The sequence below is a fragment of the Rhinolophus sinicus genome, linkage group LG05, assembly GCF_036562045.2.
Source record: "Rhinolophus sinicus isolate RSC01 linkage group LG05, ASM3656204v1, whole genome shotgun sequence".
Classification (NCBI taxonomy): Eukaryota; Metazoa; Chordata; class Mammalia; order Chiroptera; family Rhinolophidae; genus Rhinolophus; species Rhinolophus sinicus.
In genome coordinates this window covers 38,610,622-38,628,624 of record NC_133755.1, presented here as the reverse complement: position 1 = coordinate 38,628,624, position 18,003 = coordinate 38,610,622, and the positions used below count along the sequence as shown (strand labels likewise).

Genomic DNA, 18,003 nt, shown 5'->3' with positions numbered 1-18,003 from the left:
TGTACATGTACATATGTGTGTGTGTGTGTGTATATATTAGGCTCAGGAAAGTTGTTTAATTGTATATTCCCACATAAGATTATTGTTACATGTGTCTTTTGCTATCTAGTCTTGTCAGCCAAATCTACATGAAACCTCTGAGTATTGTTGTAGAGAGAGATCATCAAATTTTCCTTAAAAGAGTGCCAGATGAGTTAATTTTATTTACTACCTTTAGATTTAAAACATCTGACATTTTATTAAATAAAAAATGGTAATGGGTCTACTTAATTTTTTTAATTAAAGGAAAATATTTCAATTCAGATATGAGAGCATACACAAAGTCATGACAGTCTTTTTTGAGGTCACCTTGTTTGTTTTAAATATAAACCTGTATTCCTTCATACTGTTTGCTGAAACATCCAGAATAAGAATCAGAAGGAAGTAATATTTTACTGCAATTTGTTCAAATTTAGAATTTTTAAAATAAACACAAAACCCAGCAATGCTAATGTCCCCTTAATTTCAGTGTAGTTTGGAAAAAGAACATTGTCTGTCTGAAAACTGATTGCCGTAAAAGGGGTCACATTCCACCACTGGCAAATTTAAAACTCCTTTTATTGTCTCTTTTGGAAGAGTATCTGTCTGACAGTAAAGCAGTCTTTGGGAAACAGTGGAAAACAGAAAGAGGAAGTATTTGAACTAGACAACATGTGCATGCTGCAACCACTCAGCTTTGTTTTAGCTAAGTGTCCATTTTTACATTGCTTTCAGTTCATTTCTTTTCAATCATTGAAAATAGCATTGTTTTCCCAAGCTAGAAAAGAAATGCTAAGTCAAAAGCTTAAATGATTCATGACTATTCCTAATAACAATTACGTATGTTAAAAAGCTGTATGTCCATTGCATTCTCCTTAATGAACGATATTTGTCAGTTTGTCAAAAGAGCTTTGATTATTTACAAGAGAATGGCAAACCCCGAGAAAGAGCATAGTTATTAAGGCTGTGTCCAATATGTTTGTAAGTCATTATGCAAGTTGGGGTCCCTAACCCCTCAATTGCAGTTCCAAAAACGTATAACAATTTTTTGTTTTCAAATCTTATTAAAATGCAGCTTAATAATGTTAATGACTCTAGTGAACATTTTCATTTTTGTGTCAATGACTCCTACTGTAGTTATAGCCCTAATTTTCATTCACAAAATTTTTTTACAGTGCTATCTTTGACTTTTTAATGGCCTCACCTAAAAAGCCCTTCCAAATATCTACAAATGTCATACACAAACATATATATTTTTTTTGTCTATTTTGCTTGTCTTAGGGTGCCTCCTTAACTTTTAGCCTTATCAGAACTTAGTGCTAGTACTTATTACTACTGTCAAAATACTCTTTTTTTCTCTTTTCCCCAATCTTTTGTAAAATGAAAGTCATATAATTGCTCATGTTATCTTTTGACTTCATTCAAAAGAATGCATATTTCCATTCTAATTGTGTGCTACTAAATTGGTGCTACTAAATAATGCACTAGAATTCAGTTTAAACCAAGAAGTAATTCCCTATTTCTTTATTAAAGCTTAAGAAAATAACTAAAGATTTAAAAGTTTTTTTAGATTCTTATAAACATCCCCTGGGCACCCTAGTTGTTGTTGATATATATTACTAAAATACTCCTACAGAATTAGCGTTTTCATAAATTATTTTTTCCATAAAGCCTTATAATTTAAAAAGTTACGGAAAATAGAGGATTGAAAAGCCTTATACATTTTCATCATGTATACTCTGGCCCACCAGTAGCCCTAATTTTAAAGGTATACATTTACAACTTAACTAGAAAAATTGTTCCTTCCATTAGTAATTCTAACCAGTTCCTGTATTTATAGGACTTTAGCCAATCCAAGCTTTCGAAGTATGTGTTCCTCATCATTGTCTTCAGTGCTTTTCCAAGTATCTTAAAATATCAAAGTGCTTATTCCATATTTCATTATCACTCAGCAGCACGAAAATAATAGCCTTAATGTAGCATACATAAGCTGAAACTCAGACATTCATTTCTGTCCTTAATTTCAACATTTAACTCCCATCTGTTCTTCTCCCTTTTTTCTTTCATTTTTCTGTTTCTGTTTTTCCTCATGCTCTGACATTAAAGTGGTTGCACTGAAAAGACTGCCCTTTTTGAGGAACAGACCGAAGGATAAAGACAAAATGAAGGCCTGCTACCGCCGTTCCATGTGTAAGACTTTATGACAGTTCAGCTTCTTTCAAATGACTACACTGGCTTCCATTACTAATTTTTCACTAACCTTTCTCTGGACTGTGCCAATTTTCTTATTTGGCAAAGTACAGTCTTCCTCTAATACAAGGAGCTGGAAGAATATTTTTTTTTTCCAAAACTGGCACTGAAATCGCATTATATGTATGTTCACTGATACATATACATGCATATGTTTAGTCATACATTTAATAATCTATTCGTAAATTTCCAGTGCTTTCTAAAGTTGGCAGAAAAAAAAAACCTTTAATTTTATATGCCATAGAGATTTTTTCCCGAAGAAATTTACTTAAAGAAAATATAACAAAACCTTTAGCATTAGGAATTTATTTCCTTAATGAACTAGATTAAATAAATAAATAAAATGGCCTGTAACTCTTTAAAATGTTTGTCATTCTTTATATAATAATACTCTGGTTTTCCTTTTTTTAAGTGGAATGAGTAATTACGTAATCACATTAAGTGTCTGTTGCTTTGGCTATCATCTCTTTCAGGTTTTTATTGAATGGTATACTTATTTGATTCATAAAATGAATATTTTCTTCAGTAACCTGCTCTGACCAAGGACTCTCTATCATTTTCAATAATAATGCTGTATAAGAACTGCTGTACATCTTATTTTATTCATTCCATTTTTATCACCACAAAACCACATTATGAAGGCTTCTAATTATTATGCATATCACTCCACAAAAGCATGGCAGTTGTACAGAGTAAAATTCCTTTTGGTATCTTTAAAAGGGGTGGATGTGGGATAAAGATATTTACTGAAATGTGTCAGCCTTTGGCCTACTCATTTCATTCAGCTGAATGCATGTCATAATTCGAATGACCTTGTGGTTATAGTTTTTGATTTCCACTTGCATTAATCCATAGACAAAAACCAGATCATGTATAATACAAAACAGGAATGAGAGCACATACATTAACCATGCTGATTCATTTGCTTTCATTTGCATCCCAGCCATGAATGACCTGGTGCAGTCCATGGTCCTAGCAGGAGGACAGTGGACAGGTAGTACTGAGAATTTGGAGGTTCCAGATGATATTCCAACGGGTAAAAGGAGAAAAGAATTGGGAGCTATGGCCTTCTCTACTACAGCCATCAACTTTTCAACTGTCAACTCTTCTACAGGCTTCAGATCCAAGCAGTTGGTTAATAATAAAGGTATAGGCTGTCTGCTATTCGCACTGTTGTGTAACTGTTGGCAACAGGAATTTTAATGTGACTTTCCCATGTGTACTTTTTTGACAGCAACAACCTGAAATAATTATCAAAACAGTCTGGCTTTGATTTGAGAGAATTTTCAAATCATTTCAAATATTTAAAACATACAAATAAGTAAAATCTTTCCTAGGCCTTTCATAATAAACAGCTAATAAACTAACAAGAAAAGGAAAAGTAAACCAAGTAAAGTATGAGAAAAGGAGAGAGTGATAGAAACTTTTTTTAAAAAACTAAAAACACTACGACTTCAAACAGAGAAAACCACGTAGAACAACCCAGGCTCTTGCTTTGCTTTGCAGGGTCACAGGGGAGATTGTTTCATTGCTTCTGGTGTTTTCCCTAAACGAGCCAGCTCTCATCAGCACTATTCTGTTTTTTACTCCTAGTTTCAGTTTCTGATTGAGTCTATGAAATATGTTAAATCAAGATGTATTATACATGATTGAAAAAACTTTCCATATTCTGCATAAATAAAATGTTATAATGGGGTTTTATTGGTAAAAAATATTTCTATATCCATTTTGCTATTTTATGTAGATGCTACATCGTTTGAAGACATAAGTGCACAAGGTATTAGTGATGATTCTAGTACAGGATCAAGAGTTCATGGTAAGATACGAACTTTATTTGGAGAGTACATATTACTGCAGAATGGGAATGCTAAGGCTCTTTGCACTGAACCCATGAATGTGGCGTTGCCAGCAAGCATGTTTTATCTAACCTGCATCTCATAGCTACCTCTGCCATTTTTTCAAGCCTAATACGCCCTTTTGCCCCCTTTAAGGTTACTGCTTCCTCTAAATAGTCTGTTTTAGTCAAGGTCATTCATAAAGTATGCCTGCACAATGCTTAATGCTAATTTTGTAGCCATTTTGGTATAAGTTTAAAGTTATGAGTTACTTTTTATCATTGGTTTAAGAAATAGTTACTTGGGTGAAGGATGAACCTCTAAGAAACCACATTTTCGGCAATGTCGAGCATTTCAGATTTTTAAATTTCTACCTGGAAAATCGTGTCTTACCAAACTAAATTATTAACAATAAATGGATAACATGTTAAAGGAATTTCATCTATAAGCAGAACTTTAAGAAGTAGAATGGGTCCGTGTTCACTATGCAGTTGTTTCCCTTGCACAGATAGAAACACAAGACATGAGCTGTGCAGGTGCTCATATGCCTCCTGTTCGTGGCATCTCCGCAACGTGCAGGGTGCCTTGTCTGACCTGTTGTAAGTGCTAATCACTAGCACTTTTTTTTTGGAATTTCACTCTATTCAACTAATACACTCCTAGTATCCATCTACAAATCATATTCAAATCTAAATATGCACTTGGTCTTCTTATCTTTGGATCTCAACTATTGTTTCAGATGTGTCCTCTGTTCTTAAGTGCCTTACTGAACTATGTGGAAATTCCTTTGCTCTCTAATCTATAAAATGCAACTGTCTGTGAGCATGCTCAGCCTGTGCGAGTATGCATGATTGCTTCCTCAAAGCATTCTGTGATCAGAATGTAAAGTTCAGTGTCACCAGCTAGAAGTTTTATCACACTGTCTCCTGGTTTTTTCATTTAGCTTCAAGACCAGCAAGCCTTGATAGTGGCAGAACTTCCACTAGCAATAGCAATAATAATGCTTCACTCCATGAAGTCAAAGGTATGCTGTAGGTAAATTTATTAATGTGTTCCATCTGTTTCCAAATTTAAATGGGAGATTGGTGAAGTTTCTAAAGTATGAAATTCAAATCATCTATGTTTGGAGCATAGTTCCTTTGAACATTTTATACTTTTCACATTGTAATACAAATGTATTTCAATGTATACAAATGTAAAAACAGGAGCATTTATTCTTATTTCCATTTTTCATCTTCACAGATAAAATACTTTATTGTAGTCTTAATTTATCAAAAATATCTGTAGGTCCTTATTTTAGTTATGTTTAGTCTTTGTCTTTATTTTTCTCATAATGAATGTACATTGAATTCTCATTACAGAAAGTATTTTGGAAGTACTTAATTTAGCCACAAAATAAGAGGAAATATTTTTTTTTAATTTGAGAAGGCAATTGTGTGTGTATATATGTGTAACAAGAGCTAAGTGGATGCATATAACTCATGTAAAGAATTATTTCAAGATTTTTTTTCTTAATTTTTTAATATGCATTCTAAGGTGAGGTTTTTATGTAATGTCTGGAAGCCTTGACTAGTACTTTTTTCCTTAAAGATACTTCGTATACTGCCTATTCAGATCTGGAATTGTTTAATAGATTATAAAAGTTGGTTAAAATAATTATTCTCTACAATCCAGAATTCTCAAATTATAATGAATGCAATTGTTCTGTTGATTTTGTATTATACAATCCTTTTGTCTCAGTTTTAGTTTTATTTTATCATTAATGCTATGATCTGAAAAATCCGATTTCAAGGAGGGGTTATATTTTCATTTTTGTAATCATATTTGTATATCTAGTAAAAAAAAATGTAGTCTGAAAATGTGGTATTTCTTTTCTGATTTGAAAATTTAAGAAAATTTTACTCCTATAAAATTGTTACATAACTTGAACCAAATTCTTTCATGGCCTACTTTATTCTCTCTGATTAGTAAACCAAGGAAAGTTGCATTTTCTATCTCAGTACTATATACAATTCGCTATTGATGAAAATGAATCGGCACTCTTAAGAAATAGCATAAACTTTAGGAAGCTTTTTTCCAGAACTAGTAATTTGCATTCTATACAGTTGCTCAACCTCAACAGAAGCTTAAGGCTATGTAGCCACCATACCACAGGCTATGTAGCCACCATACCAACAGCGGAAAGCAGGAGCAATCAGATGATTCAAACATTAAATGAAGAATAAAATACTATATATGTGATAAGTAATTACATCATGTCTCCTTTTCACTTTCCTTGTATGCCTGCTATTTAAATTAAAAAATTGTTTCTTATTATTCATTGAGGATGAACAGCGAAGCCTTCAAGAAAGGAGTAAAGACTTCATAGAAAGGCAAAGAATTAGAATTTTTAGCATTTAGAACAGTTTTTGGTTTTAATATTCTGTAATAATTTACAGTTCATGTTTTGTTCTAAATTGTGAGGTGTTTTTCAATTACAGTTGACCCTTGAACATATGCAGAGGGAGTGAGAGGTCAGCTCCCCTAGCTCTCGTGTTGTTCAAGGGTCAACTTGTATTTGAACCAGAATCTTTAAAAATGTATTATTCACTTATTTATTCATTCATTTACTGATCAAATGTATTAAATGCCTGCTTTGTATGTTTAGGCTCTGGGTATGGTGGTAAAAGCACGTCTTTGCCCTTGTGCAGCTTATACTAATTGTCAAATTGACTAACTAAGGAAACAGGCTGTGGTAGACTGATAAGGAAGTGTGTGGTAGACAAAATAAGCAGGCAATTGTTAGACCGATGAAAGTTTAACATAGTTTACTGAGCATTTCTAAATAAAGCTTGAAAGTTAGTTTGGCTCTTCATAAGAATCCAGTCAACAAATGTTATCACTTGTATAGTTTTAATCTCATTTCTATTATTGAACTTTGAACGCCCCATTTACTCCAAAAGCAGGTGCAGTTAATATCCAAAGCAGGCCACAAAGCCATAGCAGTGGAGAATTTAGCCTGCTTCATGACCATGAGGCTTGGTCCAGCAGTGGTAGCAGTCCAATCCAATACTTGAGAAGACAAACCAGATCAAGTCCAGTGCTCCAGCACAAAATGCCTGATACACTAGAGAGTCGAGCACATCACAAGATCAAAACTAGTTCCCCTGGCAGTGAAGTTGTTACTCTACAGCAGTTTTTGGAAGAAAGCAACAAGCTTACCTCAATACAGGTTAGTTTTACAGGTGACCTTAATTTAGATGGACATTACAAATTAAATTTCTATGATTGAACTTTAGAGCTTTTTTTTTGTTTAAGGAGTATTTAGAGATACTAGCAATTTTGTGTCATACGGTCTAATGTATCAAAGTAAAAAGCATGGCTGCTACTTACTAATCTGCTTTGATTTTTTTTTTCTTAACAGATAAAGTCCTCAAGTCAAGATAATCTTTTAGATGAAGTAATGAAAAGTTTGTCTGTGTCTTCTGATTTTTTGGGGAAAAATCAACCAATTAGCTGTGGTCTGGCCAGGTCAGTAAGTGGAAAAACACCAGGAGACTACTATGACAGACGGACAACTAAGCCTGAACAATTTGTGAGACCTGGTACTCGAAAGACTGAAGATACCTACTTCATTAGTTCTCCAGGAAAACCTGTACCAAGCACTCAAGGAAAGATAAAATTAGTAAAAGAAACTTCTTTGTCACGACAATCAAAAGACAGTAATCCTTACGCCACTTTACCTCGTGCAAGCAGTGTAATCTCTACTGCCGAAGGAACTACTCGGAGGACAAGCATCCATGATTTTTTGACCAAGGACAGTAGACTGCCTATGTCAGTTGATTCGTCACCAGCTACTGCTGATAGCGACATCACTGCAGCATCTAGTGAGTACTGTTTACACCAGTGGTCCTCTCATACATTTCACAGCCCAATACATGCTGTAGGTGCTCGTGCACAAAATGAGTTAGCTACAGATAAGCCTGAGTCTCTATATGTCCAGGCTAGAAACTCAACAAGAGAAAGGTCACATTTTCTAAACCAGACTTTGGCCACTATTAGTATGCCGAATGATGCATTTGGAATATCAGCTAAAGATAGCATTGAGTCATTTACTGTGGCTCATCCATCTCAGCCATTTTTATCCCTGAACACAGAGTTAGTTAGTAACATAAGTGGGTTACCTCCCAGGCCAGTCACCAGAGTAACTGACCAGGCGTCTGCCTCTTTGGACAAAGCTGCACAGAAAGATAATGAGCAGTTTTCTGATAATCAGAACCCTAGCAACAGTAACCCACAGTCTTCTGTAGATAGCAATAATCTGATCACTCCTGCATGCCTCTATCCTGATGACACAGAAGCTGCATTGTTGGTTTCTGAGGATAATCAAACTGTTTGGTATGAATATGGTTGTGTATGATCAAAACTACGCAGTATAACACTGATGTCATTTGATATGCCCTGTGCTTCTCTAATCTGATTTTAAGAGCCACTATTGAAAAGTATCATTTGTCTAGGTTCATGTTTTTATTTTTAAATTGTGGCTTAGTGTTTGGCTGTACATGATGGCTTGTATATAAATGTGAATGTGTAACCACACCAAAGTCTGCATGAAATATTAATTGCATTGTACATTTTCTGCATGACTTCAAAAACCTTAACAATACATGTTCCTCTTTCATATTCCCTGTCGCCTGTTAAGAGATTGTTTTAGAAGCGTGTTAAAATAGTTGCATGCTTTAATTACCAAGAAAGCATTTCCAAGTCATATTTACTTTGTTGCTTCCAAAAGAGAATGCTCACTTTTTCTGTTCCTCCCTTGCGCTTCCCTTTCATTCCCTCCTTCCTCTCTTCTCACTCCTTTCTTTTTTCCCCCAGAATGTGTACTTCATATTGCACATGAATAGGAAAATATGTAAAAAGGTGTCATTTTCTTTTGCCAGTTAATTGTGCCTTCGTCCTATTTTATTTTCAAAGAAATAGTTAATAACTCAATATTCTATGTAGTAAATATTAACTACTGCCCATATTTATAAAATTGTTCAGATTTAAAACATTGTTAATACTCACAAATTTAGTGTAATTCTTTTAAAAACCCCATCAAGTTTAAATATGACTTATGCACTGACTAGGAGCATTTGTATTAATTCTGTTTTTTCTTTGCACTTTTCTTCGACTTCTATCAAGTTTACTTTTTTACTTGGAATCAGTTAACAGTAGTTTTTCCAGTTATTTTTTTATATAGAGTCAAAGAGAAATAAACCAAGCATACTCAATGTGTTGGAAATTTGCATTCTGACTTTTGTTCAAAAGGGTAGCAAGTTTACAAAGTGGGGAAGATGGTTATTTCTATAATTCTATAATTATTAAATTATGTATGTCTGACCTTAAAACAGAATTTTCTAAAATGAGTACATTGTGCTAAAATAATATTAGGATTTGTAACCATTTAAGCAAACAGGTATGTTTTTAGTAGGACAAATTTTAGAACAAAGAATAAATACAAACTCTTAGCTAAAAAATAACCATATAAGATAGAGAAATATTTGCTAACTTTGACTCCAGTGTCATAAACTTTAAAATTATCTTTCTGTGGTCATAGCACTTTTAAAACATAATCAGCTAAACCTGAATCTCTATCTCCCAGAATAAAATAAAACAAAAAACTTATAACTCTGATTCACTTACTCCTGGAGGAGTATATCTTTGTCTCTGGAATGTTTTTGCCATTTTGATTCAGCCTAAATATTACTGATAATAACAGCCTGGCATCTGGAAGGAATGCTTTGGAATGTAATTTTCTACAGGGGGGAGGAAATTATTATGTACTATGTGTTGTTATATTAATTATTGCTGTTAATTGGGCCAAAGAAAACAATCTATGGAAAATCTTTACTTAGTGAAATTTGTATCCTTTGTAAATTAAGCCATCCTCTTGTACTTACACGAGATCATTCAGGGGCTAGGCGCCTTCCATTTATATCTTGACCATACGTCTTTTGTCATAACTAGCTATTACGAAAAATAGTGCTAGAGGAGATAGTCAAATGAACGCAATCAGAAAATTTTCATATTTTTTAGTACCACCTAATGTATTTGCTATGTGAATACATCAATCTTTTTTTTGTCATTTGCTTCACAGTCAGTCGTAACATTTCAATGTTTTTGGTGTCCCCTTTTTTTTCATAACCTAGTAATAAAACTTAATGGTAAATATAGGAGAGATTAGATGAGGCCACACGAGTATATCATGCATATGTAATAATTATTGTTATTTCTTTTCCACCTTGAGTCAAGTTGAATTTCACAACTATTACAGCTTTTTAAGTATCAAAATCTAACCATACACTTTAAATTTAAAATACTGAATTTATGCAAAATACATTGGGAAATCATGTGCTATTATACTAAAAACTGTTTGATTATGTTACAAAATTACACTGACAGGAAACTATTTGCAACCCAAATGGCTATAATTATATACACAGCATGTTTTCAAAAAAGAACATACACACTGTGCATTTAAGATACATACCATGTCCATGAGTCTTGATAATTGAGAATACAAACTAGACTTCCTCTAGAAACTGTCACCAGCTGTGGAGTCATAAAACCTCCCCCAAAACACTAGTTTCTTACATATGTTTCTTCATAGCACTTAAAATCAAATTTTTAGCAGTGGTAAGACTCTTGGAAATCATATTGAGACAGTGTTTCCCAAACTTTAAAGTATCAACATAATAGTTTCTATAAATGAAATCTTACAAAGATGCCCCCAATTAAAAAAAAATTTAAGATAAAAGTGAAGCAACTCTGACTCAATTGAACAGCTGTACTTTTTTCCTCTTTTAAGATAGCTCCATAAATACCCTATGGCTTCACAAAGGATTACTTGAAAAACTATATGGAGATTCAGTACCCTAATTTTGATGAAACTGAATAGCTTTCATATTCCTGGCCTAGGTTTCTAGAAATTATACCCTTATTATTTGTGTGACATTGTAAACTTACACTGTTAAGCCTTGGGTCCCTTTGACCAAAGCAATTTTAGCTATGACCGTGTAATTAGGTGTATTATTTGCCTATGCAATATGCCTCAAGCCCAGGTTTTCTAAGTAAATAGTACAAGTATTTCATTGTGGATGTTTCTGCCACTGCATGCAAGATTATTTTTTACTTTACCAACTATTATGTTTATTTACTAAATGGTCACATAATAAACATAATAAGTAAGCCTATCTGACTCTAAGAAGGCATATTATTTATAGCTTTTGTAAGTTTGTTTCTTTTGGTTTTTTTTTTTGTTGTTTTTTTAAGGAGGGTGCTGCTCACAGTAGCCCACGCCGGGATCAAACGGGCAACCATGGTGTTATTGGCACCATGCTCTAACTACTTCCCTAACTGGCCACCGCTATGGATAGCTTTTAAAATATAAACAAATCAGTCTTTAAGTAATGAGAGGTGTATTAGGTTAGATCCCCTCCCCTTGCCCTACTCAATGAGAGCTTTTTAGTTTCTTATCTTCATGAATTGTATTATGTTTAACCTTTGATTAAATAACATGAAATGCTTTTTTCCTGCAGATGTGGACAAAGTACAAGAAAACAGAAATTCAAAAAGCAGGTCTAGGGAGCAACAAAGCCCCTAATTCTATTACCCACTACATGACATGTGGGCCAAGTGGTGAGTTTCTTGCTTAAAATGTAAATGAGATTAGTCTCATTTATACAAACTAACCGCGTTAAGAACAAGTGCATATTGCATTAACAGATGTAAATATTGCTTGCTTAATTCATGACTTCTGTCCTACTTACTAGTAAAGCAAGATTATTTGATTGCCATAAGTTTTTGCCTGTCAGACAGGAAACAAACCTTTAAAAATTACTTTCCTTTTTTTCCCTCAATTTAAATTTGATTTTAGTATTGAATAATGTTTTAGGAACTTTTTTCGTTTGAAGTCTTTTTTTTTTTTTTTTGGTAGGAATATGACTTTTCCACAATGTTCTTGATAATTGAGGAAGATAAACTAAATGCCTTTCTTATGAAAGGCCACTCAAAGAAGACATGTCTCTTCCTGTCACCCTCATTCCTATAGAAATATCCGGTGCATGCTGTTCTTAACAGTAGCTGTTCTGTATTTTATGTCTTGCATCTTCAAGCTTTTCTTATATTTTCTTTCTTCTTTCTACCTTTTAACTAAATACAGAGAGAAAAGTGTCCTTCAGTTTCTCAGTATGAAGCCTTTATTTCTGAAGTAACAAGACACCCAACTATAGAAATCATTTTTAAAAATCTTTAAGGAGACTTTATACAATCCTGTGTGACTAAAGCAGGCAAGAAAGACAAACCTTCATTCCTTCCTTGAATCAAGGAGCACTACTGGAGTCAACTGCCAAAATTTTTAGGTTTTAGGACTTACTCTATACATTGTACTTTTAAGATCTACTGAATAAAGGATCTTCTCCCACTAAGGACCAAGTGTTTTAAAGTTTCAAGGAGTACTCCAAGAAACATCTACTTCTATCATTTGTTTATGAATTTATCCATGTTTGCTTAATGCTTCTGCTAAGTATTAGCCAAAATCTAGACATTTATATTTAGTTGTATAAATCTAAATTAAATGCTGTAGTATGTTGTGGAATGTATTATATATCAAGATACAGAGAACATTGTTTTGGCATGCCAGAGCCTTATTTGGTTAGCAGACTGCATGTGTTGGTATTCTTTTTTTTTTTTTTTTTTAAGCCAATTATTTTGATGCACTGCAAAAGAAATTCAGTTTATTAGATAAATCTGAAAAATCCATGATAGGAGTTACAAAAAATTTTCAGTAATATTAATCTTTCCATATTCCCCATTAAGCAACACTAAGCATTCACATGTGGATCCAAGTTAAGAGGTTTTCTGAAACTTTTTTTTAATAAGGTGATTTTCCAGCAAATGGCATTCCCAAGATAAAGCTGTTGTATTTTGACTCATTTCCCTTCTTTAGTATTAGGTTATATACTTGTGTTTGTTTTTTTTTAACTTGAGAGCTAACTGTTGCTTAAGAAGTTTTCTTATGGCAAAAATAATGTAAATAATTTACTGTGATCTACATTTTGCCAGGAACTCACTTATTATTAAGGTTATCACTTATTAAGAAGAATTTTTCTGTTTTTGTCCTTTATAATATTACATTAAAGTTGGTAACTATTATTGGTACTTTTGAAACATTTGTATGCATTTGTTATCTGTAACATTTAAAAGAAGCACAAAAAAAGTAGATTTAGTTAACCCAGGGAAACATCAATTTTTTTGTAGTTCCAATTTTATATCACAGTTTTATTTTCTTATGAAATCCAAAAATGCATTGATACCTCTTAATGCAAATTCATTATTTAACATAAATATCAAAATAATCTTAAAGTTTGAAATGAGAAAGATACTGACTTTTTTATTTTAACAGTGTACTTCTTAGGCTCTCATTACCACCTGTAAAAATCTTTTTGGAGTAATTCCATATTCCACAGTGTGTGGTTTATGAACTATGTGTTTCATCACTAACCTAGCTCCCATGAGATATGTGTCTCTTCTGCTCTCTCTCTCTCTCTCTCTCTCTCTCTCACACACACACACACACACACACACACACACCACACACAGTTTTGTGGTAGGCCAGTAGCAGTGTTGTGTTCATAGTCTACTTTCAGAAAAACCATTAAAGACAGAACGTATAGTTGACCAGAAATTAAAGTGGAAGTTAACGAACTTGGACTTACCAACTTAATGCCACCATTAACTAGATTTTGCCACCAAATAATGCTGTAAAGTTAAATCACTTTTAAACTCTTGGATCAAAGGTGCTATGTAATGTAAATACAAAGGATTCTTACTAAAATACAAATATTGCACAGAAGACATATTTAAAATCTGTTCTCTAGACTTGGAAAAAATCTTTCTCCATCATGACTCCCTAGATTCAAATATCAAATTGATAATGGGCATTGTGGCAGTGTAGGGACATTTACATGTAAAAAAATGTAAATTCATTTTTAGGTGGTAAGTGGAAAGTAAAGTAAATATAGAAATTATGTTTTAGCTAAAAGTGGGTAACTTACATTTGTATTAACTAGCTTCTAATTTGCACAACTAGGACACATCCCAGGACAGTTACTGAAAGTTGACATTTAATGAGTAGGAGGTGGCCCAATGGAGGTGAATATCACAGCTTGGCCTCTCCAGGACACTAATATCCTAAAACAAGGAATCTGCTAACTTAAGCAGCGCATTATTGCTTCAAGTAGAAAATGCTTAAGAGCAGCCTATAAAGTACTAAATCTGAGTAGGCTTACCCTGAGAAAGCCCAGTTAGAGACAACCAAGGGAACACCTGAAACTGCAAAAGTGGGAATATATTCATCACCTTTTTCATACCATTGCAAGAAAAGGACTAGATAATAACCACATAAATATTTCACTTTCTCCAAAAGGTACCATCAGAAGCAAACTTAGTAGGAAGTCACTTTTCCCTTAAACTACTTCTGCCAAACAAAACAGTATGGCCACTAGAAAGTAACCGGGGCCACTTTTCAGACTGGGGCCTGACATGCTTTTCATTATTTGTCTCTATTGTGAATCTACACCTAACCCCCCCTAGAAAACTGAAGAATTCAATATACAGGGTAAGAGCTTCGGTCCAGAGCTCCAATAAGTGCTTCAGATCTGGCCATGTGGAAATGTTTGGTCCAAGTTTTTGAACTGGTGGTTACCAAAGAGTATCAAAGGTTTGTATGTAGCACCTTTCATGCAATGCATAGTAACAGCCTATTTTAAAAATCACTGTGCGTATTACAAAATTGCAGCCACCTCACAAATGAAATATTACAGCCTGTACTTTCTTAACAGTGTATGTCAGAAAGTGAAAAGGATATTGTACCAAATCTGGAATTACAGTGAGGAGTAATGTATGCTAAAAGACTTTTGTATTTTAAGTTACTTATGAGAAAAGTGGTGAATTTGTTTTTCTTTTCTGCTACACTTAATCCTGAGATGTATTTTTTCTTTAAGCCTTGAATGAATACAAAAGGAGCCCATTTTATAATATAAACCTTGATGTACATGTTGAAATATTTGGACAATGAAAATGCCTTAAAAGGAATGCTTATGGATAAAGTTGCACTTACAACACCCTTTAACGAAACCTGATTTTAAATTGTCTTTTTCTTTTCTACTAAGGGTTCTCTTTCAATGTTTGCTATTGTACTTATAACTGTTATTAAATACCAAATCAAATAATATAAAAGCTGTAACATTTCCTTTAAAAGTAATGCTATTGATGGAGTTGAATAGCAAAATGTTTATTACTTGGCAATACCTAGTATCAGCCACAGAAATCCAATTTATAACAAAAGACACCATCGTTTGGTTTATCTTTTTAAAAGCATTCATTATTTTTCATTTTTTTAATCAGGTTGGTTTAACATTCACTTATCAAACTGATATAAAAATAAAACAGGTGATTTTTATAACAAGTGGTTAGTAATCATTTAAAAATTACAAAATTTAGCCAAGTATTATTCTTTCCTTTTCCTTTGCCTAGGAAAACCTATTTTCAGACATAACACATAACCTTGTTTGGATGATTGTCCTAATCACTTTGAGTTGTGTATTGGAGGTTTCAGGAGAGAGCCTATCAGTTCTGTCAATTCTAAAATAGGTTTAAATACATAAATAGATTGAGCAAATCAGTATCTCTTTTTCACCTATAGCCTTTAGAGGCAGAATGGCAACCAGCCTTGTGTCCTTGGGCAGGTCAGTCTTTCGGGTCTACTTCCACCAAAAGGGGGGAAGGGCAGTTAGACCAGTTATCTAAGGTCCTCAATGTCTTTGATTCTATTCATTAAACCTTCATTTTATAGGCGAAGCAACCTAAAATTTAGAGATATAGTACAGCGTAGGTTAAAAACTAACATGGCAACTCAGAATAAGGTTATCATTTATAGAATGTCTTAATCCACTTAAATCCGTTCTGTTTTATAAAAATTCTGCCATGAGTAGACTTGTAGTTTCTAAACATACACACACACACATATATATATATATAATCAATAAATGACAAGTTTTTACTTTGATTTTGCCGTAGTAACATAAATTGGTATAAATTAAGTACAGTATCTCTACCAGATGGGAATTAGTTTTTGAGTGATCAAACTTAGGAAAATAATGGTTATCTTATGACTCCCATTTGATTATACTAGAGGAAAACATGACAATTTTCATGACAAGACCTGTAGGCTATTTTTGTAGTCTTGTCTGCACCAGGCCCTCAACTGATGAAGGGTTTTGTTTGAATTTAAGTGAAAAAAATGTCCATTTTTCTCTATTTTTGAACTAGCTTCTATGTGACAACTGACAATACATAATCTTGGGATCTTATATTTCTCACATGCCATAAATGAAAGGGGATGAGTAAAATTTAATACATAACTTAATTCATGTTCACATTTCTAAACCAATCCTTATGGCCTGTGTATTACTGAGTTTTAAAATGTAATTTCATTAGTATAATGATTACATTTTCCATCGCTACTTTGTTTTTCTAAATTAAAATTATCTAAGAATAGAACTTTATAAAAATTTAATTAGCTTATATTTTCACTGGAAAAAAAAATCAACGGTTTAAAAACAAACACCCAGTAATGTAAGGTTTTAGCCCTTGCCCCATATTTAATTTTCTTGCTGGGGAGTTATTCCTTAATCCTCATTCCCCAAAGATAACTACTATCAACAATTTAATATATTCCTTTTGATTTTTTCCCTATACGTACAGTCTAATGCATGATTTTATATATGCTGTTTTGCCACTTGTTTTTTTCAAGTACAGTAACACCCTAATGAAGATGTAAGATAGTTAATCTTGGTAAACTAACCTTAGTTTTTGTTTTGTTTTGGTTTTATTGGGGAATATTGGGGAACAGTGTGTTTCTCCAGGACCCATCAGCTCCAAGTCGTCCTTCAGTCTAGTTGTGGAGGGCGCAGCTCAGCTCCAAGTCCAGTCACTGTTTCAATCTTAGCTGCAGGGGGCGCAGCCCACCATCCCATATGGGAATTGAACCAGCAACCTTGTTGTTAAGAGTTTGCACTCTAACCAACTGAGCCATCTGGCAACCCCTAACTAAACTTAGTTTTGATGTTAACTTATTCTTAATTTTTGAAAGCATTCCTGTAATGGGTCATGGAGGGTAGGATCTGAGCTGATATTACCTTAATACATCTTTTTAAAAACAGCTTAAGATGAATTATTCCTCCTAAAATGATTTAGCTAATCACCAAATCAAGGTCCTAAATATTCTTATTTTAAATGCTTTTTACAAATTACAAGTAAGAAAAACAGCTTTCAGAAATAAATGTATTCTAAATATTAGCCCAATTAGTTGTTTTTATCAAAGTTTAGTATTATGGGATCATGTCCTGTCTTCTTCACAAATGTAAGGAAGTCTTCAGGGCTCAATCCCATGGTTGCAGTATTGGTCATTGGATGAAAGTACACCTTTTCATGTCCACCTTGCAAAAAAGCAGAATCCAGAACAAATTTTACATCTCCATCATCACAGAAGAGTGCCAAGGGTGTGGCACAGCCTTGGCCAACTTTCAATTTTTCCAGCATGGCTGTTTCATCAGCAAACCGCAGATTTCCACTGCCAACACCTAACTGCTTGGCAAGATCATTTAAGTTAATTTGTCTATCATGAAGAACTGTCACCAACCAGTAGCCTTTTTTCTTCTTGTCTTTAAGAAATAAGTTCTTACTATGTGCTCCTTTCAAATGTTGGATATGAGGCATCATTTCTTCAACTGTAAACACCTGTAAAATATCACATGATAAGTTTAAAACTAATATGCACGTATACACACACTGCACACATATACAGTTACACGTA

The 18,003-nt window shown here is 33.5% G+C and overlaps 2 protein-coding genes across 6 annotated transcripts in view; one reads left to right on the top strand and one right to left on the bottom strand.

The window, feature by feature from the left end:
- Positions 1 to 15,250, top strand: part of CCDC88A (coiled-coil domain containing 88A) — a 117,110-nt gene extending 101,860 nt beyond the window's left edge. The window contains exons 26-33 of one of the 5 annotated variants that reach the window (XM_019719686.2): positions 2,125 to 2,208; positions 3,212 to 3,415; positions 4,013 to 4,084; positions 5,047 to 5,127; positions 7,046 to 7,314; positions 7,507 to 7,969; positions 11,666 to 11,765; positions 12,289 to 15,250. In XM_019719686.2, the coding sequence (XP_019575245.2) occupies positions 2,125 to 2,208; positions 3,212 to 3,415; positions 4,013 to 4,084; positions 5,047 to 5,127; positions 7,046 to 7,314; positions 7,507 to 7,969; positions 11,666 to 11,730 (1,238 nt within the window). In that variant the 3' untranslated portion in view covers positions 11,731 to 11,765; positions 12,289 to 15,250. Of the gene's footprint in view, positions 1 to 2,124; positions 2,209 to 3,211; positions 3,416 to 4,012; positions 4,085 to 5,046; positions 5,128 to 7,045; positions 7,315 to 7,506; positions 11,601 to 11,665; positions 11,766 to 12,288 lie in introns of those variants that run through there. The other 4 variants (XM_019719694.2, XM_019719699.2, XM_019719705.2 and 1 more) reach the window with 4 other exon arrangements.
- Positions 15,251 to 16,152: 902 nt separating this feature from the next.
- LOC109438917 (prolyl-tRNA synthetase associated domain-containing protein 1) overlaps positions 16,153 to 18,003 on the bottom strand; it is a 3,271-nt gene continuing 1,420 nt past the window's right edge. Inside the window, exon 2 of the mRNA XM_074333912.1 lies at positions 16,153 to 17,927. Within this exon, the coding sequence (XP_074190013.1) occupies positions 17,493 to 17,927 (435 nt within the window). The 3' untranslated portion in view covers positions 16,153 to 17,492. The remainder of the gene's footprint in view (positions 17,928 to 18,003) is intronic.